A 24731-nucleotide genomic window follows, 5' to 3' on the forward strand; every position below is an offset into this window, starting at 1 on the left:
TCAAAGCAATCAATACCTGTAAAACTAGGCTGGGGGTCAAGGGAGAAGATGACAGCACGTGGGATGCCTGGTGCAACTCTCTCATCATCCAGGTTAAAGCAAACACGGGCAGGCTGGGACCTTGGTGAGATGAGTCCTCCCAGTAGGCCCTTTTGTCATTATCTCCCTAACTCGGGGTCTTCCTGAACATCTTATTCTGCTCATCTCTGATGGACACTGACCACCACCCAAAGCAGGACTTGGATTAAAGGGTCAGAGACAATAAAGAGATATTCAGGGTAAAAAGGGAGAAGGTCCAAGAGACTGAAAGCTAGGCTTCCTGATGGAGGCCACCAAAATGGACCAGATAAGAATGGGAAGTCTGACAGATCAGGATAGACCAGGAGGGGAGGTGGGAGAGGGGCGGATTCAAGGGGTTCTTAGATGTGGAATGAGGAGTGTGTGGGGGCGGGAGGAAGGAGATGGGGGATTGTCTTGAGGAGACTAATGCTGCTTCTATCCCCTCAGACTAGAGGACATCTACGGGTGCCCTTACGACTTTGTGGAAGTGTTCGATGGACAGCAAGTCGCCTCACTCTCCATGGGCAAAGTCTGTGCTGGGGCAGAACTCACATTCCTCTCCTCTTCAAATTTCATGACGGTGGTGTTTAAAAGTGACACCATGATCACCAACTCGGGCTTCTATGCTCTGTACAACACCGTTCAGCAAGGCGAAAGGCAAAATGGTGGGTATCCCGACCCCCGCCTTGCAGGAAGTGCACTGGGTGTGCCTTGTCCCATTTAGAGGCAAGAAGCTTTTGAAATCTGACTTGAATTACACCACACCTGATGTTCCCACCTCTGCTGAGTGGCATCCTCACTGCCAGCCATAACCCTTACCCCTGCTCAGCCAGCCACAGTCACTGTCTTCCACCAAGCATCTAGAAACAGATGTCTGGAGTCTCCTGTCTCCCACAGTGTGTGTGTGTGCTCAAATAGAAGCCCATTTCCTTTCTCAAAGGAGGGAAAAGAGATAATATGAAATATTATTCTAGAACTGTCACGAAGTATACTTGTCAGTCTTTCTTCTGGCTGGGTTAATCATACACCTGTGAACCTCTCAGGTTATGCTGCAGGGTTCTAGAACATTCCAGTGGCTTAATGTAAGCTATCCTCCAGCTGGGATGCTTTTGTGAGCTTAAGAGACTCTAAAATACTGGGTTTGGAAATGGCTCAGTTGGTCAAGAACCTGAGTCCAGGAGGCAGAGACTTCTTAGACACTCACACACCTGCTAGACTGGTGTGAACTGGAAGCAGTAGTGAAGAAAAGATGTGTCTCAAACAAGGCAAGGACCACCAACCAAAGTTGTCCTCTGACCTCCACACATGTACTTACACTCATACATGCATGCATACATACATACACACACACACACACACACACACACAGAGAGAGAGAGAGAGAGAGAGAGAGAGAGAGAGAGAGAGAGATTTAAAAATTAATAGGCATTAATTGCATTTTAGCAGTCAGAAAATTTTAGGAAATCAGGTCACAGGACCACTCCAAGGGTTGAACATGGAGAACATTTTTTTTTCAACTTGCAGATGCATCTAGAATCTGAGGACAACACATCTCTAAAGCACCTATTTTTTTCATTCCTAGGGATGGCCTTGAGACTGGTAAATGGCAGCCACAGGTGTGAGGGCCGAGTAGAGATCTTGTACAATGGGACCTGGGGCACAGTGTGTGATGACGGCTGGGACCTGACAGATGCCAAGGTGGTGTGCCGGCAGCTCGGCTGTGGCAAGGCCATGTCGGCCCCAGCAGAGAGCTTCTTTGACAAAGGCATGGGCCATATCATTCTGGATGATGTGCAGTGCATGGGGGATGAAGCCAAGGTGTGGCAATGCACACATCACGGATGGTTCTCCCACAACTGTGGGCACCATGAGGATGCCAGCGTGGTCTGCTCAGGTGAGTGGTGTGGCTTACATCACATCTCAGGGAGAGAGCCTTGCCAACCCCGTACCCCCCGCCCCCAGCCACTGGGAAGAGAGATGTCAACACCAGCAGGCAAGCAGTCAGTAATGGGCTCTGGGTTTTGAGCCAATTTTTAAGTCAATTTACTTAAGAGTCAGTTTTCAATCTTAGATTCTGGCATCTGTAAAGGGTTCAAAAATCTTATCTGGAAATTAGCAATTATATAAATGGTTAGAATTATTGGACATTGTATTCCTGGCACGGCACGCCTGGGTACTGGTAACAATCTAGTGCCCACCAAGTGTTCTGCGAGTGCTGAACTCTGTCCTACAGCCAATGCCTTAGACTTCTCCTTTAATACCCACAGCTTCCAATAAAGTAGAGACTATAGCATCTGTACTCAAGTGATAACAGTGCTGCACCTGAACCACAGGGGCACAGTGAGCTCCCTCACTCTGGCTCGCTGATCCCTTCACTAGCCTGGATGAGTTTTAAGTCTACTTTTCCAAATGGCCCAGAACAAAGCATGTCTGCTTCTGAAGAAAGTACCAGATTTTTCTGGGGAGTTATGTGACCACCTTATTTAACCTGTCTCTCACCCTCACATCTGTCTTTGAATAGGTACCGATGATGCACCAAGTGGAGAACCAGCAGGTACTGTCTGTCAATTCATCCAAATCAGTTGCCAGGGCCCTCGTGGGTGAGAATCCCAGCTACCATTCAAGTTCCGATGCTGGAGAGAAAGGCCCAATTAGATACTTTGTTTCTAATCAGCAAAAGCAGTAACGCCCATCACAGTTGTCAATGTGGCAGGACTAAATTGCTGCAGAGGTTGAGAAGATAAGACAAAGAGGAGGTTCAGATGTAACCAGAGATGAAATCTCTCGGCTCTCAGTAGATAGAGGACCAACTGCTGGCAGTGATGATCGTATCACAAGAGTCGAGACAGAGCACGGAACCAGAAACTCCAGGGTGGTATGGAGTGGCCCCTGTCCATATCGCTGAAGTACAAACATACCATCTCTGTTCGCTGGGCACAGGGGAAACAAGGCTTCTGAAGGTCAGGAGTCTTCAGTGTTTTAAGAAAAGAACAAATATAGATGCAGATTCTTGATCATGACCCTTTTGTCTGTGCATTTCCACAGACTCCGCCGGTGAGGTCACGACAGGTGCTGCAGTGTCACTTAAGCTCTTTCTGCATACACTTCTCTTTCCTCATTAACCCGGCCTTTCTTCTTTAATATGTATGAGGCTGCTGCACATGGGGTCTATAGATAGTCCCACACCAAAACCAAGAGTTCTGCCCTAATTGGCTGCTTTAGTTAATCTGGGTCTTGATTTCAGATCCAATTTGTATATAATAATTAAAAGGTAAGCATTAAAGTTTTAAAGAATTTAAAAATTTTAAGCAGATAGCCATTTTGAATTGAGCAGCCACAAGCTAGAGCTATCTGGGGCTTCCCTGACTGTGCAGGCTTTGAGAGGGCAAAATTGGAGGCAAGGCAAATGTCTGGTGAAAGTGCCAGTGCCTTCCCTGGGGAGTCCCTAGTTAAAACTGAGTTGGCAGCTTATAATTGATTAGGACAATTTATACTGAGCTGACGTTGGCTTCCTGTCATAGGAACTAAGATGCTACATCAGTTTCGTGGCTTCCCGATTATTTCTTTTAATGAAGTCATATCAGGATCCTCAACCTTCCTAATGCTGCAACCCTTTAATAGGGTTCATGTTATGGTGACCCCCACCAACCATAAAATTATTTGCAGTGCCACTTCATAATTGTAATTTTGCTGTTGTTATGAGTCATAATATAAATATCTGATATGCAGGATATCAGATATATGACCCCCATGGGGGTCACGACCCACAGGCTCAGAACCACTGCTCTAATATGAGCTGTTCTATAGCACAACCTACTGAGAAAGGCCACCTTGGTTTGTATTGTTTTCGGATCTTTTGCCTCTGGGTTTGCACATGTAAACCTTCCTGTGCACCTGGGTTCATAAAGCCTGTTCACTTCTAGATGTTATCATTTTTCTCTTCACTAAGAGAATGATCTTCGCCAGGCAGTGGTGGCGCACGCCTTTAATCCCAGCACTTGGGAGTCAGACACAGGTGGATTTCTGAGTTCGAGGCCAGCCTGGTCTACAGAGTGAGTTCCAGGACAGCCAGAGCTACACAGAGAAACCCTGTCTCGAAAAACAAAAAAAAAAAAAAAAAAAAAAAAAGAATGATCTTCAGCTATGAAGAGGCTGATACTGATGCTGGGTGTGTAGCTTAATTGTTTGTCTAGCACACAGGAAGCCCTGAGTTCAGTCCCTAACGCTGCATAAAAGTAGTCATAATGGTACATGCCTATAATTCCAGCACTCAGGAAGAAGAGGCTGAATGATCTATGAGGTTCAAGGTCACTCCAGCTACATAGTCACCCCAGCTACACAGTCAGCCTGAGCTATGTTAGCCCTGTCTCAAAAAAAATGGATTTTGTTGGTTGGATTTGGGTTGTTGTTGTTTTTGTTGTTGTTTAAGCTTGATACATGACTCATCAGTTAAGGGTGCTTGGTGTTCTGGTAAGGGACTTGAACTCAATTCTTAACGCCTGTGTTAGGCAGCTCACAACTGCCTATGAATTCCAGTTCCAAGGGATCCAGTGCCCTCTTCTATCCTCCACAGACAAACACACACACACACACACACACACACACACACACACACACACACACACACACACACTGCATTAAAAATGCATCCTAACAACAAGAAGTAAGTTTTCCCTATTTCTTTTTGGTGGCGAAGTCTTTCTTCAGACTCTACTGCTCATGCTGGCCTCACACTTGAGCTGCACCTTCGCAGTGCTAGGATTATTATAGGTGTTAACTCCATATACTCAGCTTCTTTTCTTTACTCTCCTGCTTTCATTGTATCTCCTCTTGACATTGATAAAACACACACACACACGCACACACAAACAAACAAAGCAAAAGCATCAGAGGTCAGTGTCTCCTCATGGGATTTCCTCACTCTTTTTTACAGATGAAATTTTCCATTGTGGTGGCTTGCTCACAAATAGTTCAGGCTCCTTCTCCAGTCCTTGGTATCCTAAAAAATACCCCACCAATGTGGTGTGTGCCTGGGACATACAAGTGGATAACAGTGCTCACATCAGACTCACCTTTGAAGTGATCAAGTGAGTAAATATTCTCTGCTTGTATGATTATTATTACTTGGCTCTGCATATGACAGGTTTACTACCTCTTTGTTGGACAGAATAGAGCTGTGGCACACATGAACTCATAACAGCCTAAACTTCATGCACAAGACCTGCACAATGTCAAGCCAGCCAAAATCCCAGCATGGATGAGGGATGGGCTCATGAAGTCCCACCCCTGTCTGAGGAACTATCAGTAGTTGATAGCTACTAAGAGAGAGCCACTTTTCTTCGGACACTAAGAGGACTACCCATGTTCTGTTAGATAGTCCCATACCCATGTACACAGAGAAAGTACTAAATGGATTTAGTTGATAGCAAATTAAAAACAAACAAACCAAAAAAATAGGCATAGTGGCATAGGCCTTTAACCCCAGCACTCCAGAGGCAAAGGCAGGCAGACCTCTATTTGTTCAAAGCTGTCCAGGGTTATATTGTGAGACCTGTCTCACAATAAACAAATAGGTAAAAATGAATAACACTTAAAAAGAGAGAGCATGTGAATTTGGGAGGAAAAGTGGAGAGGGAGGTAGTGGAGAAATCAGAAGGGAAGGAATTAGGAATGTCTGGATGCTTGTAGCACATGCATGCATAAACATTACGTAAAATACTACAGAGCCACAAGTCTCCCAAGTGAGCTGTACCTTCGAGGGCCTAGTAATACCAAACAAAAGCTTAAGTTCACAAATCCCAGGAACTTACTTCCTGTGAGTACAGACAGAGGCTTGCAGCTTTCACACCGCAACAGTAGATTGGGGTTAGGCTACTTATCCATCAGCAGGAGAGCCACTAAGCAAATTTTGGTACACCACATGTTACTGTCACAGGCTAAGTGACCATCGCTACAGAACCAGATGCAACAGTGGATAACTGTCAAGTCTGCCACCATTCCTGTGTAAACTGTCTATGGGAGGAAAAGGATCTGCTTCTGGGAAGGGGAATAAAGTGTGGGAGACTGGTGAACGAGACAGATTTTTACTTTTTGCCATAAGCCATTGGTATCATGTAAATTATGTTCCGTGAGCTTATAGCTCACATTGAAAAGATATTATTGAATTAAAACTTTAACAAATTAAAAGAAAAGAAACTTAATGGTATTTTGTAGACTTTCTTTTCTTTTGTGTGTGTGTAAAATTGCTTTGTTTGGTGCATTTTGTTGTACCAAGTATTTTGCTCATATATTTTGAGTTCCACTTTTGTGGGTTTGGGAGGGGTTCTTGTTTGTTTTTTTAGTTTATTTATCTTTTAAAGAGAGAAAAGGAAGGACATGGAGTAGGGTGAGAGAGCATGGAGGTGGGAGGAACTGAGAGGAGGTAAACCTGTGGCCAGAACATATTGTGTGAAAATAATGTTTTAACACACACACACACACACACACACAAATGGAAGTAGAAAGGTACCCTTGCCTGAGACAGTGGGATCAGCTCTTCTCCTAACCTGTGGGAGGAGTTACAGGTCTGCAGTAGCTTTGCCTGACCCTTGCTGTAACCTCTTGGGAACCTCCTAGACACAAAAAGCAAGGAAAGAAAAGAGCTTGAATGAAGCCATTTCATTCACAGGATGGAAAACTTCTACGGCTGCCCTTACGACTTCATTGAGATTTTTGATGGCCCACAAAGTGACCCATTTTTACTGGGGAGATTCTGCTCTGAAACAACCCCAATATTTACCTCTTCTTCGAGCCACATGAGCGTGGTGTTCCACAGCGATGCAATCGTCACCAACATTGGATTTTTTGCATCTTATGAGTCTCTGTTGCAAGATGAGAAAGACACAGGTAGGTCCGTTCATCATCTCAGCCCTGCTTGGTGACGCTGAACTCAGATGGCTCTTCAGTTACCTGGGAGCTAGGGATTTGAAAGTGGTTCCCAGAGATCCCTGTCAGATATAGATAGCTCCTGACATATAGGTTGAAGAGAGTGGCTAAGCAGACTGCTCTGAGCATACTGCATCAGGTTAAAGGTCCATGGACTCTTAAAAGAAAGGGAACTCAACTAGCTCTGTGTTAAAACCTGTCTTGTTCCCAACTATGCTAATAATGAGTTCACAAACGGTAGCTCAACTGTGTTTACATGTCCAGTTTTCCCACTTTACAAAAGGATTTTGGGAGTCTTTCTTGAGTTTTGTGAAATATAGATTTATGTGTGAAGGGGCGGGGGTGTTAAAAACCTCTCCCTGGACCACCTAACACGTTTCCATCAAGCCCACGCTGCTCAACAGCCAGCTCTAACCTTCAAGATGCCCTCTCCCTTGTGAGGACAGAGCCCTCAAAGCTAGCCAAGGCAGAGAACATGTCTTCCACACCTTCAAGTGTCCATTGACAAAGGGGACCTGGGGGTGGTTGACCCGGTTTGTCTGCTTTTTCAGATGTGGCTCTCAGACTAGCCAATGGCAGCCACCCGTGTGAGGGCCGAGTGGAGCTCTTCTACAATGGCAGCTGGGGCACAGTATGTGATGACAGCTGGGACCTGAGAGACGCCCAGGTGGTGTGCCGGCAGCTCGGCTGTGGTGGGGCTGTGGTAGCCATTGGCCGAGCACATTTCGAGCGAGGCCTAGGCCCCATTGTCCTGGATGATGTGGAGTGCATGGGAACAGAAGCCAGACTGTGGCAATGTCTGCACAGTGGCTGGCTCGCCCACAACTGTGGCCACCACGAAGATGCTGGTGTTGTCTGCTCAGGTGGGCTGGGTTCTGAACTAGGTGGGTTAATGACTCTGTACTTCTGGGAACCTTCTGTTCTGCCACACCACACAGAAAAAAAGGAAAAAAATCTAGGAAAGTCCCCAGGCGCACTGTTCCCACCACACCTACCTGCTACTCAAGGTGTGATTTTCATAGCCATTTCCTTTTGCCTGGCCCTTTATTTATGTGCATTCCTTTCACAAGGAAGCTTTAAACTTGATCAGCTTAGAGAACCAGGGCCACAGGCAGGCTGCAAACAGACCATACTTAAGCACAAACACAATGTCTTTGTTACTTTTCAATTGCTATGAAAGAACACCATCACCAAGATAACTTATAAAAGAAAATATTTTATTTGGGGATCATGGTTCCAGAGGGGTTAGAGTCGTGGCAGAGAGTGTGACAGCAGGCAGGTAGGCATGGTGCTGGTGTGGTAGCTGAGCGTTCACACCTTGATCCACGCAGAGAAGCAGATCAAGCTGATTGGGAATTTTTTAGGCTTTTGAAACCTCACTGTCTGCCTCCGGGGACCTACCTCCTTCAACAAAGCCACACCTCCTAATCCTTCCCAAACAATTCTACCAGCAAGGGACTGATCATTCAAATATGTGAACCTATAAGGGTCATTTTCACTCAAACCACCATACACAGTGACAATAAAATCATGTAAGACACGTTATTTAAATTTTAATATAGAGCCCTAATATGGCTCATGCAGAAGATCCAAGTTCAGTTCCCAGCAACCACATGACAGCTACACAGCAAGTTCACAGCAAGTTTGAGGTTAGCCTGGACTATATGGGATCTTGTCTCTAATTGATCAACTTACTAACTAATTAAAAATAAGAATTACAATACCAAACTAACTAGCAAGACAGATGCTTCATATAGGTTACTATCACTGTGGCCACAGTTTGTTTTTTAAAAGAAAGAAAATTATATTCTAGTATCCATTATCAGGACAGAATGAATCTAGGAATCCAGAAACTCAGGTGGTGACTAGTGGTCACTCTTTGATGCAGAGATGGAATACATCTAGCTTTAGTTTTTTTCCCCAAATAATTCAAATAAACAGGCTTACCTATGGGGTTTAATAGAATGAAGACAGTGACGGTGACTTTCTACTCTTCTTATGTCTTTTATAGCCTCTCTGTCCCAGCCAGCACCATCATTTCTTGTGAGTGATATGATCTCAGGTAATGTCAGTTTTCTTGATTGATTGGCTGTAACTTGCATTGGCAAAGTCACACTAGGAAGTAGGGTAGATGTTTAAGGGTCAAACACCCTGTTTTCATCATCTGTACATTGAGCAAAACCCTGAACTATCTCTGGTTTCTCCCCTGGATGAGTGAGGTGAGTGGTGGCATTTGCATCCTCAGGATATGCTGGGATTGGGTGACCTTCCTTGTGCAAGAAGGAGAGGTTGGCACAGTGCTTAGCATGTGACAAAATGTGCTATGAAGACATCAGCCATTATCTTCTGATCAGAGTACTGTAAGAATTTCCCTCTTACTTTATCCCTGAAGGAAGGATGAAAAAGCATTAACGTTTCCATGTGCTCCTGGCTATTTGGGGCCCAGTAGTTGCCACATTTCAAATTCAGTCAGCTGATCTTCAGGACAGATCTTAAGGAGCAAAGTTCAATATGCAGAATTGAGAGAAAGAATGACCCTAAGCCTTCAGAAGAAGCGCCAGTTTGGTTGGCTCTTGTAGCAGAGGTCTTCAAAGGATATTTTATTGGCTTTAAACTGTATCTATTTTTTTTAAAATCTGTTCACCCCAGGCTGTGGTTTTATTGTGCTTATAAAGTAATTTGTATTCACTGTGTGCACACTGACTGAGAGATGGGAGGCTTATTCTTTACAGAGAAAAGTACCATGAAGGCAGGTGATTAGAAGCTGTCTTTAGATGGTTCAAAGGTGGAGAGCCCACTGGAAGTTGATGAAGGGTTGAAGACACCTGACACCTAACAAAGCTGTATAATTTTCTTCTTTTTGCTTTCTATCCATTTTTAGCATCACTAGTAAAGCTGCCAGAGGTGCACACATCAACAGGTAACCTTTTCTTCTCTCCTCAGTTGCCTTTTCCTTTGTGTGTTTGAGTCTAGATTCCAGCAGTGCTGGACTAGGAGGAGCATCCCTGCTGAGTCCACTGTGTATTCCCATCCTCTCCCACTGCTCAGCTCAGGCTGATTCTGTTGATTCTGGAGGACTGGGAATGCCTGGACTATCTAGAAAATCTGGGACTAGAAAATACTGCAAGAGCTTAACAACACACCTGAAAGCTCTAAAACAAAAAGAAGCAGATACACCCAAGAGGAGTAGACGCAGGAAAAAATAAAACTCAGGGCTGAAATCAACCAAGTAGAAACAAAAAGAACTACACAAAGTATCAACAAAACCAGGAGCTGGTTCTCTGAGAAATTCATTCTTTCTTTCTTTTCTTTCTTTCTTTCTTTCTTTCTTTCTTTCTTTCTTTCTTTCTTCCTTCCTTCCTTCCTTCCTTCCTTCCTTCCTTCCTTCTTCCCTCCCTCCCTCCCTCCCTCCCTCCCTCCCTCCCTCCCTTCTTTCTTTCTTTCTTTCTTTCTTTCTTTCTTTCTTTCTTTCTTTTTCTTTCTTTTGTTCCTCGTTTCTTTTGTTCTTTCTTTGCTTTTTATAAAAAAAAAATCAAATATAGTCTAACAGGAGTCAAACTGAAAAAGGAAACTTCAGTTGTAAAAATGTCTCCATCAGACTGTCGAGGAGAAAAAAGATCATTGAGTATTTTCTTGACTGATGATTTACCATTGCAAGTGCCATCCCTGAACAGCTGGAATAAGAAATCAGTCTGCAGAAGATAGTAATTCTATTTCTTCATGAATTCTTCTTCAGTGCCTGCCTCCAAGTTCATGTTTGATTTCCTCTCCTGACTACCATTCATAATGTACTATAAGATATAAGATGAAATAAACTCTTTCCTCTCCAAACAAAACAAAACAAAACAAAAAGGAAATCCTGCAAGAAGCAAGAACGATTTGCATGGAAGTTGTGAAAGCTGGCTCCCGTTAAGGCTCAGGGTGTCATTCTGTCCTTACCCAGCCCTACCTAGGAAGTGATCTTAGCTGTCTTCTGACCTTTTATTCTCTTCTGACATAGCAACTTTTGACAGTGGGAATCATTTTCTTGTGGGAATCTTTCTCATTCCCCGGAATACTGTGACACATGGGTCACACTTGATCCCGGTGTCTAGTACTATCATCCCTTGATCAGTGTACACACACACACACACACACTCACACACATACACACACACACACACTCACACACTCACTCACACACACACACACATACACACACACATACACATGCAGATGCGCACACATGCGTGCACACAAACACACATACACACATACCAATTAGCACAGCTTATCAAGAAAAGAAAATGATAAAAATATGACATATTTTGTGAGTACCAGAAATCAAAACTTACAACTTGCAGTAAGAGGACCAAGGGCAAGTTCCTGATCCAGCTGGCCAAGGGACAATCATTTCTTTACCAAACACAACCTTGAAAACCTACTGAGTGGGACCAAGGACTAAAATTTAATCAATTTGAAATGAAATGAAGGGGAAGTGAGTTTGCCATCCTTTTACTATCAATTCATGACTCCCAAGAAATAGCTGCTTTTCCTGGCAGTCTTTGAGGATAGACCTTCGAGAGGATTGTTCCTGAATTACTTACAGGTCTGGACCTGCGACTGGTGAATGGAACAAACAGGTGTGAAGGTCGAGTTGAGGTGTACTACGCCAACACGTGGGGGACTGTGTGTGATGACAACTGGTCCATAGAGGATGCCCACGTGGTCTGCAGACAGCTTGGCTGTGGTCCAGCTTTGTCTGCCCTGCGAGGCAGCAGTTTCGGCCCTGGGTCAGGCAGCATTGCCCTTGATGATGTCAACTGCACAGGAACAGAATCTTCCCTGGCACAGTGCTCTCACAGAGACTGGCTCACCCATAATTGTGGGCACCAGGAAGATGCTGGTGTCATCTGTTCAGGTAAGAGAAAGTCTATCCTAGACCAGTCAGGGAACTGCCCAAGCCAAATCTGAATGCTGACACACCTGGAGCCTACCCCACAGTCAGGACAGTGGGTTTCTTTTCCAACATTGAAAACGATGCTCGCAACACTTAGGGTGTCTGTTTTCAAACTGAGGGTCTAAAGAGATTAATCAGCAAAAGAAAGAAAGGGAGAAAGACAGACAGACAGACAGACAAAAGGAAGAAAGGAAGGAAGAAAGAAAATAATAGTACTAGCCTCACAGGGTTGGTAGGAGTTAACAAGACAACCTGCATACAATGTTTAGTTGAGCATCTAAGAAACCATAAATTATACAAATAACTAGCTATTATCATTTTAGTTATTAAGATTAACACAGTCAAAATAGTGTGCCTACGTTTTTAGGCAGGTGAAAACTCACAGAAGAGGAAACAGTCTTGGATACTTAAGAAGAATTGCTCACACCTAGCTTTCTTCAATTATAATTAAACAATGACCATGTCCTTAGGGCACTTCACCATCTTGTTTCTAATACCTGGCATGTCATGTTTCCATTCTCTCTATAGATTCTGCAGCTAATGGACATTCAGGTATGTGCGAGTTCATGACTACTGTGTTTCCTGCTTGGTGACTAGAGTCTACCAGAAGGATTACCACACTGGGTCTCTCTTCTGAATTTTAAATTATTTTTTGACAATTCCTTGATCTCTAGACTGTTCTAGAAGATTAGGACCCAGGGCTATTTACTAGTCCCCGGGGGCCCTGCCATGCACCCAGAGGAAAGGTATCCTGAAATTAACATATTGGTGTGTCATCCCTTTTGCACACGAGCACCACATTTCAGCAGGAAAATATGATACCAGCTTTTGACCCAAGATGTTCTTACAGTAGAGGCCTTGGTAGGCCACAAAGTGCAGACCACCAGACCATCAGAGTTCTTTTGCTTAGAGGCAAAAGAACCTGGGGTTAGGGGCTCCTTCTTTATCTGCAGTGTGTATTTGGGATCTGGGATGGAGCTGATATGACAGTTAGGCCCCTATTATGAGGCCGGAGCTTCATGATCCCAACATGAATTTTATGTCTCATTCTTATTTAGAATAATAAGCACATACAGGCATGAGCCATTATCACAGTTTAATTGGAAACTATTTGATTGGTTACTCAGTGGGGTTGTTTAAAGGCCAACTTGCTTATATAATTTAGGTGACACTTAAGAGTATGAGGTATCATTTTGTTTGCTTAGTATGTGTCTGTAGTGACTTTTCCCCCATTCTTACCTGTGCAGCTACTTCAGCTTCTGAGGAACGTCTACATGGTTTGCATCCAGGTACCTTCCCACTCTTACAGTCTGTGAATCTCTGTTCTGAGGCTGACTGGGACCAACAGAAATGATTCAAATAAGTCTGGGGAGACAGCTCAGTAGGTAAAGTTCTGGCCACCCAAGAACAAGGATCTGGTTCAGTCTCCAGAACCCAGGCATGGTGGCACATGCTGGAAATACTAGTTTGAGACAAATGGAGACAGACAAATCCCTGGCAATCTCTGGCCAGTCAAGCTAAATCAGCCAGTTCCAGAAAACATAAAAGATGTTGTCTCCAAAACACAAGGTAGTAGGTATCCCGAAGAATAAACCTGGAATGATATCTAACATGGTCTACACACACACACAAACACACACACATCGGGCGGTGGGAGGGATGCAGTGAGGGGGAAAGAAGGGAGGAGTTAGAAAAAAAAATTAGTTTCATGGCCTTGATGTTATAAAACAAAGAAGCTCAGTAAAGCTTGTGACATGTGATGTCTTCTATTATGGGTTTTGTTTGTTTCTTTATAAAGGACAAAGCCAATTCACTCACCTCAACTGCAGCATCTGATGCTCAAAGGCTGGGCTCCACGTTGTGCTCTCCCAGTCCTGAGGGTTCCGACTCTGCTTTAGTTCAAAGTCTTTTTCACACTTTGCCTCAGGGATGCTGTGCCCGCTTTGAAAAATAGTTTACAGCTTTATAGATTCAAGGGATGAGCAACTAATTGTATCTTATCAGTTACATCCTACCTGAGAGAACCAAGTTAGACATACAGCCTGAGCTCTCTGCACAGAGATGCAATGTTTTTAGCCTTTAGAAAGTGATTTTCTGAAGAAGACAAAAAAAAAAAAAAAAAAAAAAAAAAAAAAAAAATAGACCCTAACATCAGTGAGCCCTGGGCATGGTGTCAAAGGCCTGGAAACCTCAGCTGCTTGGGAGACTGAGACATGTTCCAAGCCTACCTGGATGTGAGGTCTAGGCCAGTCTAGGAATGTTAGTGAGACCCTTCATCTCAAAAAAGAAATGGTTAAAAAAAAAAAAAAGCCATGGAAACAGCTCCATGGGAGAACAATATTTTTAGGCACATCTTCCTCAATGCTAGACTGCGGTCTCCATTCCATAACCAAACTGCCCAGGACAGCAATCTAGCACAAGTAGAAACATGTTAAATTTCCAGTACAGAAAGTGGCCCTATGTGTTCCTTTGGGTATATAGGTAGCCTGCATTCATAGCCCTTCATAGACAGGTGCATGTTACCCCAACAGCTGGCTGCACGCCAGGCTAGGATTCTCCAGCTTGATTTGCAGTTTCCCTTGAGCACAGAAGGACCCTCAGCTGACTTGATCCTTGGCTCCTGCAGATCTGCAGCTGGTGAGACTGGCTGACGGGAGAAGCCAGTGTGAGGGACGTGTAGAAGTCTACTTCAACGGGACCTGGGGGACTGTGTGTGATGACCTTTGGGGCATACAGGCCGCCCAAGTGGTATGTCAACAACTGGGCTGCGGAGCGGCCCTGGCAGCCCCCAGGAGCAGTCTGTTTGGCGATGGCTCTGGCCCCATCTTCCTAGACGACGTGAGATGCTTGGGCACAGAGACCAACCTGGGGCACTGCCACCACCTTGGCCTTTCTGTGCACAACTGTGAGCACCATGAGGATGCGGGTGCCATCTGTTCAGGTACTTGATCTCTGCTGGAAATTTATTTTCCTCCCAAGCTACAAACCAGGTAGCATAGCACAGAAGGGCACAGGGTCCCTGCAGAGGCACACCTGTCCTGGCTTTGCACTGAGACTGGTATGCTCCTCCAGCACACTTGGACTCCAGCAGCCAACAACATTGGTCACCCTAGTGTCGGGAAGTGGGTGTCCATTGTCACAGCCTGTTTCGAAAGCCTTACACATGGAAGTCCTATAAGCAATAATACACCTGCTGTCAGACCGTTAAACTCCTGGGAATGGCCCTTCTGTGTGCATCAAACTTGTAAGTCCTCGCGATGAAATTTCAGACAGCTTGACTATGCCAATGCTCTCCTCATGCACTTCCCATGATGGGACTTTCTTGCTACAAGGAACGAGTTTAGGTAACCACTCAAAAAAACTTGACCAAAGAATCTTGTGGACGAGAGGAAGGAAAGATTGTTAGGAATGAGAAGGGTCAAGGACACCACAAGAAAACACACAGAATTGACTAGCCTGGCCTCATAGAGGCTCATGGAGACTGAACTAACAACCAGGGGGCTTGCATGGGTCTAACCTAAGCCCTCTGCATATATGCTATGGTTGTATAGGTTGGTCTTCTTGTGGGACTCCTAACAGGGGGAGTGCTGGCTACCTTGACACTTTTGCCTGCTTTTGGCACACTTCCCTCCCACTGGGTTGCCTGGGCCAGCCTTGATATGGGGGGAGGTGCCTAGTCTTATTGCAACTTGATATGTCATGGTTTTTTGATATCCCTGGGGGACCTGTACTTTTCTGAAAGGAAACAGGAGTGGTGAATTGTGGGGAACAGGGAAGATAGGGAGAAATAGACTGAGAAGAGAGGAAGCAGGGGAAATTGTGGTTGGGATAAAATATATGAGAGAATAGATTTTAATAAAACCTTAAAAAATCTTGACCACTGAAACTTTGCTTTGTTATTAATTAATTGCTCCACTGCTGGGCCTCACCACTGCCCAGTACACCTCATTCTCCTCCTTCTAGAGGGCCAGGCAGGGGTGAGGCTGGGAGATGGTGTGAGGATCAAGGTGGAGAGAGGTGGTCTGTCCTCCACTCTGTCAGTTTACTGGTTGTCTTGTTCTGTTTATATCTGAAGAGTTAGTTTCATGATGCCGGGGAATTAAAAACTCTAAGTTAAAATGTCCATGCCACAGATGGACTAAGTGCCACCTGCCTATCAGCTTGAGAGATGGTCCCAGTGAGTATTAGTAAGTCAGGTGAGGAAAGATCGGTGGCTCTGAGGCACTGTCAGCATTAGCTGGCTACAACATATGACCACGCCACATGTGTGCCCCAACACAGGGGCATGATGAGGACTCATGATCACTTGACTTGTGACATTTTATTGGATGAACCCCCACTGATGTCAGTGTTTCTGATTTTCTCTTCTAGTTGTTGTTGGTGCCTCAGCTTCAGCAGGAGTGGCTCCCACAGCTGGTAATATTCTCATTGCTTTTCCCTCCTGATTATCAGACCTTTCTAGGGATCCCACTAAGTTTATAGCCTGAACCATCTATTGCTGGCTACCTAGAGCTCACTCTCCCTGGGATGAGAAAGTGAACCGGAGGGAAGGCTGTTCATATGGACTGTTACTGCTCGTCATGTCCCAGCCTTTTAGATCATTTTGACTTTGAACTTGCACCAAGAAACAAGCTTCATCTAGAAGAAAGAGACAAAGCTTGAGGTTGGCATAGTTACCGGGATGCTGATAAGATTCTGTGGCTTGGATCCAAGGATAGAATAATCGTTGTAATAATGTAGTGTATTTTTAGTCTAGAGATAAGAAATCAGAATTAACAAGAGAAAACAAGTCACTGCCCTTAGGACCATTAATACGGTGTAGTCCTGTGGTGCTTAGAGGCAGGAAGCCAGGGTTCCTACAGTTCCGAGATTTAGAGGGATAATATTTTTTTCTTTTCCTTTTCTTCCCTTAGTTAATTTGTTTATTTATTCCCTTTACATCCCGACTGGTGTCCCCTCCTTCCTCTCCTTCCAGTTTCACCTCACACTTCCTCCACCTACTTCCCCCTCCCCTTCTCCTCTGAGAATGGAAGTCCCCCTTCCAACCCACTGTGGTACATCAAGCTGCAATTGGACTAGCTGCAACCTCTCCCACTGAGGCTAAACTAGGCAGCCCAGCTAAGGGAAAGGGGTCCAAAATGGGATAACAGAGTCAGAGTTAGCCCCAACTCCAGTTGTTAGGGGACCCACATGGAGATCATGCTACATATGTGTATGAGGCCCATGTCTAGCCCATGCACGCTCTTTGGTCAATGGTTCAGTCTCTGTGAGTTCCCATGGGCCCAGGTTAGTTGACTCTTTTGGTCTTTTTGTGGTGTCCTTGACCCCTCTGGCTCTAGAGGGATAGTATTAATAACTAAAGAAAAGTGCACTGTGGTACCCACAACACCCCAGGACTAACCCCTGTGTCTTCTCCAGACCAGCTCACCATCAGGTTGGTGGATGGAAAGAACCAGTGTGAAGGGCGAGTGGAAATCCACCACAATGGCACATGGGGCACTGTTTGTGATGACCTCTGGGACATCGAGGATGCCCATGTTGTGTGCCGGCAGCTGAACTGTGGGAAGGGTGTCAGTGCCCTTGGGAGTGGCCACTTTGGAGAGGGCGTAGGGAGCATCTTCCTGGACGATGTGAAGTGCCAGGGCAGTGAGATGTCCCTAGGCCAGTGCCACCACCCAGGCTTGTCTGTCCACAACTGTGGCCACCATGAAGATGCCAGTGTCATCTGCTCAGGTACTCACTGCTGGCTTTGTCACTGATCCTTGATGAGAGTACTGGAAATTCACCTGGGGACATTTGGATGCTGGTGGGGTCTGCTGATCATGCCCAAGGCCTTATCTCAGCATTCCAAAGCTTGCTGGGGCAGAGATACATGTGTAATGTAACAGCCTCACTGTACACCCTGCCCTTCCTTCTGCCCATCACTGCTCAGTGTTTCATGTTTTACACAACACCCATGAATTCCTCTTAGAGACACATCTTTAAGGACTCTCCAGGTGCTCTGTTCACTAGCCACTGCAGTAATGGCATTTTCCTTATATTGTCTGCTTTGAGCTCTGAGGCTTTCAGTACTGGTCTTGAGAAGGCTATGAACACAACCCAGTTTCTCTTTCTTAGTTTAAACTGTCTCTTTGTGGCCTCTCATTTTGGATTGTTTCCTGTTGTTTTCCTTCTTTCTTCTCTTCTTTCTTTCTTTCTTTCTTTCTTTCTTTCTTTCTTTATTTCTCTCTTTCCTTCATTCTTTCTTTCTCTTTTTCTTTGTTTCATTCAACAAAGTTTATGGATTATGTTTTCTTTTGTTCTGTCCCAACATAAAAGAGAAGAAAATCAGATGGGATGTAAATAACGTTGGCCAAGAATCTCTTAAATAAGGCAGAGACTAAGATAAGAGAATTTAAGTAATTCGTCTGTTTATTTAACATATATTCATTTTTAGATTTTATTTATCCTTTAACACTTTCAGCCAATGTATCTTGATCATATCCATCCCCAGTTCCCCCCTCCTACTTTCCATGAATACCTGGATTCCACTCAACACATTCCCTCTCCTCTTTCAAGGCTTTTCGTTTTTTCTTTCTTTTTTCTGTAATCTGCCGAGTCCAAGTAGTGCTGCCTGTGTGTGATTTTGGGGGGTGTACAGGCCACCCAAGTGGTATGTCAGCATCTGGGCTGTGGGGTAACCCTGACAGCTCCCAGGAGCAGTCTGTTTGGCGATGGCTCTAGCCCCATCTTCCTAGACGACTTGAGAGGCTTGTTGGCTCTATTGTGAACATATAACCATAACTGCAGCGAGTCATGAGGATCACAGCAATACTATGCCCAGAAGACATGGTGCCCCCTCCACCCCCAGCTCTTACATTCGTTCTGCCCCTCTTCTCTGCATTCCCTGGGCTCCGGTTTAGAGCTGAGCACTCAGTAATCGCTTATTCTCAGGACACTGTCCATGATGAGAGCTTGTTTAACTTATATTTCCATGCACTCTCTGTGAGGCAGGCTGAGTTCTCTGGGCACTGAGCATGTGGTTACAAGGACGCATTCGTTGCCTGCTCAGAAGGTGGGCTGCAATCACATTTGCGGCTCCACTGTGGTAGAACACGAACAGACTTGAATGAAGATTGACTCTAGGGTGATAATTTGCTCTGTTGTTGTAAGGGGTTGTTTCCTTCATGTTCAGACAACCTAGCTATGTGTTGCAATCTTTGTTGGGCATAACTGAGGAGTCAATGTTACTCATCTAAGGGTCGAATTAAGAAGGTGCCTAGTAATTTGTCACTCTGCAAATCATCCTCCTCTTTGCACCAGAGAAGTGGCCTTTCTGACCCCTCCCAGACAAACTGTCCCCCTAGACAATGAACATTTCTCACTTCTTGCCTTCACATATCTCTATCTCTACTTCAGTCTTAGCCAAAAAAAAAAAAAAAAAAAACCAAAACAATAATAACACAGACTCTGCTCTTTGATTTATTTTCACATTCCAAAAGCTGCTTGGGTGGGATTTTATGGGGTTTTTTTTGTTGTTGTTCTGTTTTTGTTTTGCTTTGTTTTGAGACGTTGTTTCTCTGTATAGCCCTGGCTGTCCTGGAACTCACTCTGTAGACGAGGCTGGCCTTGAACTCAGAAATCCGCCTGCCTCTGCCTCCCAAGTGCTGGGATTAAAGGCGTGCGCCACCACTGCCCAGCGGGTGGAATTTTAATACAGCTCATGTATCTGCCTTTCTAAATAAAAATGATCTCCAAAGTTTCTCTTTGCTTTGTCTTTTCAGCGTCAGCCGCAGAAAGACCAACATCACCAGGTAATGTTTCTTTCTTTACTGTTTTCTCTAAGTCAGGTATGTACAGATTGCCTTACTTGTGATTAAGGTTTGTGTGTCATATGAAATGACAGGCCGTGATTGAGAGGTAGCTCACTTGGCAGAGTGCTTGTGTAAGTGTCTAAAGCCCCACATTTGGTTCCAGCATAGCATGGGGCTTGTAATCACACACCCAGGAAGCAGATGTAGGGGGATCAAAAGTTTATTGGCTACAAGTGAATTTGAAGACAATCTGGACTACATGAGACTCTGTCTGAAAAAGTTATATAAGAAAGGGGAAACTTGTACCTTAAATTTGTATCAAAGTAACGTATTTCTTCATTCATTAACTAAAAGAGTTAGCTGGACTAGAGTGCAATACAGTATGCCTACATATAGTATGTCTCATGTGTGTCTGACAATGTACATGTGTGTTGGGGGCCATATGTATACCTGTGCTTGTGGAGTCCAGCAGTTGGTATCAGGTGTCTTCCTCAATCACTCTCTGCTCTATTTTGAGGGGCAGGGTCTTTTACTGAACCAAGTTGTCCATCCAGTGAGCTCCAAGGATCTGTCTGTTTCAGCCTTGCCAGGGCCAGCTCTTAGATGCATGCTGGGATCCAAACTCAGGTCCTCATTCCTACATGCAAGCCAACTGAGCCATCTCTGTGGCTCCTGCTCCATCCCTTTCTGACATAATAACTGGTGTCTGAGATTAAGCTACCCTGGTGTAGCTTCCCTTGCATCCTCATTGCAGTTGATAGCTAGGGTCTTCAAGCTTGTCTTCATTCTTTAGTAATCTTCGTAAGATGTCAGACATCTCAGACAAAACTCTAGTCTACATTTCCATAACATAATGTAGAGACACAGGCTTCCAGTGTGTTCACAGGACCAGACTCCAATTCAGTGACATGGACATAAGCAGGAAGAAATGGCACTGCTGGATGTGCTGGGAAAATACCAGATCCCTCTTCTGAATACAGTCTATCAATATACTAAGTTTTGTGGAAAGTCCTATAGTAACAGAGCTTTGGAAGTTTTGATTAAATACAATCTTGCTCAGATCTCTCTCACTGAAAGGAAAGCACTTGAAAAGCCATAGAGTAACCATGCTGTACTCTGGGACCCAGGGCCAGAGGGCTTGGGGTTATCCTCTGGCCCAGTGTTAGCCACTGGCTCATGATCCACAGAGAACAGAAAGATAAAGACCTCAGAGCTATGTCCTGGGACTGAGTGGTCTATGCTGTTCAGGGCACAGTGATAGCAACTCTACATGGATGTGTGCACTGCTGTGTGCTGAGTCTAATGGCTCTCGACTGTAAGCCCTCCTCACTTTATACCCTCTTGTAAATCTCCTCCCATGTGACAAGTTGGAGCTCATTCTAGAGCTTGTGTTGATGAGCATACACTTAAATAGGTTGGAGATATATAGGGAACCACCCAAGTTCTCTCTGAACCACAAACCGTTACAAACATGGTATGCCATCCATATTTTCAAAATTGCAAAGGCAGCTTCCAGGTTTAGTAAAAATTAACCTTGAAAGCAAATCAAACAATGAAAACAGTCTCTTCTTCTTTTTGTGTTGAACCTGTGGGATGTGCCCAAGTGTCCCAAGCTGGGACAAATTAATTATGACAACATTGCAGCTAAGCATTTTACAAGGGCTGAAAGAAACTTCAGAGACTGCAGAGACCAGAAACTCCAAATGGGGAACCCATGAGCCCACTGACCCACTTAAGAACTGAAACTCAGATCACCAAAGTTTGCCTATGAGTGTCAAAATTATCTGTTGCTCCACAGTTTTCTCCTTTTCATATTTGTGTATAATTCTCACATATCTTTATTGTAGGTGATACTGTCTTACATAACAACCCTTCCACACATGTATACATTGCACATAAGCTCGACCCCTCTCATACCTTCTCCCTTACCTTTTCTTGCTCCCGCCAGTCCCTTGGATCCTCTGGACAGCTTTGCTTCTCCCTTCATACCATATGAACACACATGACCTTATGCATCTATATGAAAAACCACGAGCCATAAATGAAAGAAAACATGATCTCATCTGTTGTCTTGAGACTGGCATCTTTCCAGTTACATATATTTCCTGCAAATGACATGGCTTCTCTTTTTGTTAGCCCCAGGTTTTAAAAGCAGAGGGTCTTATAAAAGAATCCACACATCCAGCTATTTTCTCCCTTGTGCCAGGGGTCAAACACAAGTCTTCATACAAATAATTTACTCCCAAGCTATACCCCTGGTCCAAAATTTCTAGCTTGGACCAAAAAGAATACTCTTAACAAGCCCAATGGTTATGTGAATTTCATTGGGAAAGTAATTGGCTGAGGCTGAACAGAGAGGCTGCCCTTCATATAAGCACAGGCTTTCCCATTTCATCCTGACCCTACCATGTGTGTGTTCGGATCTGTAGGCATCTCCATTTCAGTGTCTCTCAAGAGTTTATTGAGCATACAACTCACTTGGGATGCTGTTTCAATGCAGATTTGCATACAAGAGTTTGCATTTCTTTTTCTTCTTTTTGTTTTATTTTTATATGTGTGAATGTTTTGCTGGCATGCGTGTATGTGCACCATCAGTGTGTCTGCTGCTGGCAGAAGTCAGAAGAGAGCAGCAGATTTCCCAAAAATGGAGTTATGGGTGTTTGTGAGCCACCATGGAGGGCTGGGAACCAAATATAGATCAGCTTCAAGATCAGTAAGTGTTCTCTAGCCTTAGGAGTCTGAATTTCTAAAGGCAGGGCACAGACACTGCAGCGCCACTGGGCAGACCTTCCTAGGCAGTAGCTGAAGTGCAAAGATTCAGGACTCACCCAGCGTCACACACTCTGTTACAGGGACACTAGAAGCCAGGTCTTTTGGATCCAGCCCCAGCCCCATGCACTTCCTTGCCACCACTAACTCCCTTTAACTTTATGAGACAAAAAAAAAAAAAAAAAAGAGGAAATCCAATGGAAACGAAACAGAATCGAATGTATTAGGGCACATTCATTGTGAGGTCATTTACAATTATAAATATACTTGATTGACAAGAATGACATTTAATTTCAATTTCTTTGCCCTGCTGGTTCAACAGTTCCTACCTCAAATCCAGCCATGGTTTCGTTCCTTCTAACTGGTAAGTTTTCTGCTCTTTTTTCTACTCACTTCCTATCGGGAATAAAACTATGTTGAAAGTCTGCCAAGAGAGCACAGTTTTACCCCTGGTTCTCTGAGAGTCACTTAGCAGAAATAGATAAACTCCCAGAAGTATACCAAGAGAGCCTCTATGAAGCCAAGTCAAGATCCCAAGTTCAAGCTCAAGTCCAAGTGCTTACATTCATGTTGGGGCATTCCACAAAGCCTCTCTCAGAGCCTGCCGTTGTGTTGTTGCTTCTTGTATGCTCTTAGCACTTGGCAATATGGCATTCCTACCGACTGAACATTAGGAAGAACATAGGTCAATGGTGGGGTGTATGGACAGGTAGGGCTAGCCCCATACTGGCGTGGCAGGAATGCTAATAGATGCTACAACAGTGACATGGATCAAACATGTCCACTTACTCTGCTGTCTTTTGTGATACCTCACTATATCTTGTATGATATATTGTTCTATATCACAATACAAAGAGAGTGATATTCTTCCCAATGAGTCTGGATCATGCAAGTAGCCGAATTCATCTCAGGAAAGATTTAGCTTATAGTATCACAGTATATGCTTTGAATTTGGCTGTTATAACTTACTCAGAAAGACATGGGGAAACTCATATCAGTTTCCCCAACAACAAAGGCAGACGGCAATAGTGGTGGGATTGAGTGTAACCAGAAAAAGAGTGAAGACTTTTCCATCAGTTGATGGATGTCCCTTTGCATTTCATATCAGGCATCACCGGAACTCCAGTAGAAGTAACTCCTTTACCTGACAAGGGCCTCTGCCCACCACACTGCACAGGTATGAAAGACAGCAGGGTGGTTGCCATGATACTGGGGCTAAAATGAGGACAGGCACATACACACACACAAAACACAACACATACCACACACACACACACAACACCCCCATCCATATACACATACTCCATCTATAACCACTCCAATGGGTAATTTAAATGCTTTTTTTTGGTTCAGTGTCAGAATTAAAAGTGCATACCACCAGGCCTGGGCTTTTATGTGGAGTCTGGGGATGAAACTCAGGTTCTCATGCTTGGAAGTTATTTCCCCAGCCCAAACACTAAGGTAAAAACTCCTGCTCTGGGTTTGCTTACAGATGTATCTTTAACCTCCACAGAAGCGGGGACCTCCTCTGGTAACACTTCCTTTTTTATATATATTTTTATTTTTTATTGGATATTTTATTTACGTTTCAGATACCATCCCTTTTCCCCATTTCTCCTCCCTCTTATTGCCATGTCTTTTTGTTTATCTTCCTGTAAAACATTTCCCCCTTTCTATTAAGCAAATGAACCAAGAATGCCTCTTTCTCTTTGTCTATAGGTAAATCTTCAACCTCAACAGAATCAAGCCCTCCAAACGGTAAAGTCCCTGTGGTGTTGTTTCTTATTGGTCATGTTGTATTTAGAAAGTGACCGTACTTAATGATACTGGCCACAAAGTAAAAGCCAATGAGAAGACACAGCCAACATTGTTCTGCTCATTTTAAAGCATCCTGTTCTCTGGGTTTCTACACAGATGCATCTTCAGTCTCCACAGAAGAGGCGACATCCTCTGGTAACATTTCCAGCTTGTAGTTCTGAAGTTAAATATATTCAGTGCTTTTAATCTTTCTGTTTTGGAGGGGGGTGGTTATAAGTAAGTTTCTTCTTGTATTTGTTTACTGATAGTACTTCAGTATCAGCAGAGGCAACCTCTTCAAAGTCCCCCATGGTGTTGCTTAACTACAGAGACATGTTCATTTTAAAATTTTATTTCATTTTAATTCATTGATGTTCATTTTTCATGTTTATTAGCATGTTTAAATTATACATGATAATGGGCTTTGTTTTGATGTTTCATACATTTGT

At 44.2% G+C, this 24731-nt stretch overlaps 1 protein-coding gene across 27 annotated transcripts in view; it reads left to right on the forward strand.

Moving 5' to 3' along the window:
- LOC117710731 (scavenger receptor cysteine-rich domain-containing protein DMBT1) overlaps positions 1-24731 on the forward strand; it is a 117146-nt gene that overhangs the window by 68260 nt on the left and 24155 nt on the right. For 26 of the 27 annotated variants that reach the window (XM_076911717.1, XM_076911737.1, XM_076911727.1 and 23 more), the window contains 20 exons: positions 508-725; positions 1643-1954; positions 2582-2614; positions 4994-5147; positions 6728-6945; positions 7536-7847; positions 8996-9046; positions 9866-9904; positions 11573-11884; positions 12452-12475; positions 13171-13212; positions 14550-14864; positions 16295-16339; positions 17342-17656; positions 19687-19716; positions 22808-22849; positions 23594-23662; positions 23978-24016; positions 24205-24243; positions 24400-24438. In XM_076911717.1, the coding sequence (XP_076767832.1) occupies positions 508-725; positions 1643-1954; positions 2582-2614; positions 4994-5147; positions 6728-6945; positions 7536-7847; positions 8996-9046; positions 9866-9904; positions 11573-11884; positions 12452-12475; positions 13171-13212; positions 14550-14864; positions 16295-16339; positions 17342-17656; positions 19687-19716; positions 22808-22849; positions 23594-23662; positions 23978-24016; positions 24205-24243; positions 24400-24438 (2648 nt within the window). The remainder of the gene's footprint in view (positions 1-507; positions 726-1642; positions 1955-2581; positions 2615-4993; positions 5148-6727; positions 6946-7535; positions 7848-8995; positions 9047-9865; positions 9905-11572; positions 11885-12451; positions 12476-13170; positions 13213-14549; positions 14865-16294; positions 16340-17341; positions 17657-19686; positions 19717-22807; positions 22850-23593; positions 23663-23977; positions 24017-24204; positions 24244-24399; positions 24439-24731) is intronic. The other variant, XM_076911732.1, reaches the window with a different exon arrangement.

The sequence above is a fragment of the Arvicanthis niloticus genome, chromosome 1 (genome assembly GCF_011762505.2).
Source record: "Arvicanthis niloticus isolate mArvNil1 chromosome 1, mArvNil1.pat.X, whole genome shotgun sequence".
NCBI lineage: Eukaryota > Metazoa > Chordata > Mammalia > Rodentia > Muridae > Arvicanthis > Arvicanthis niloticus.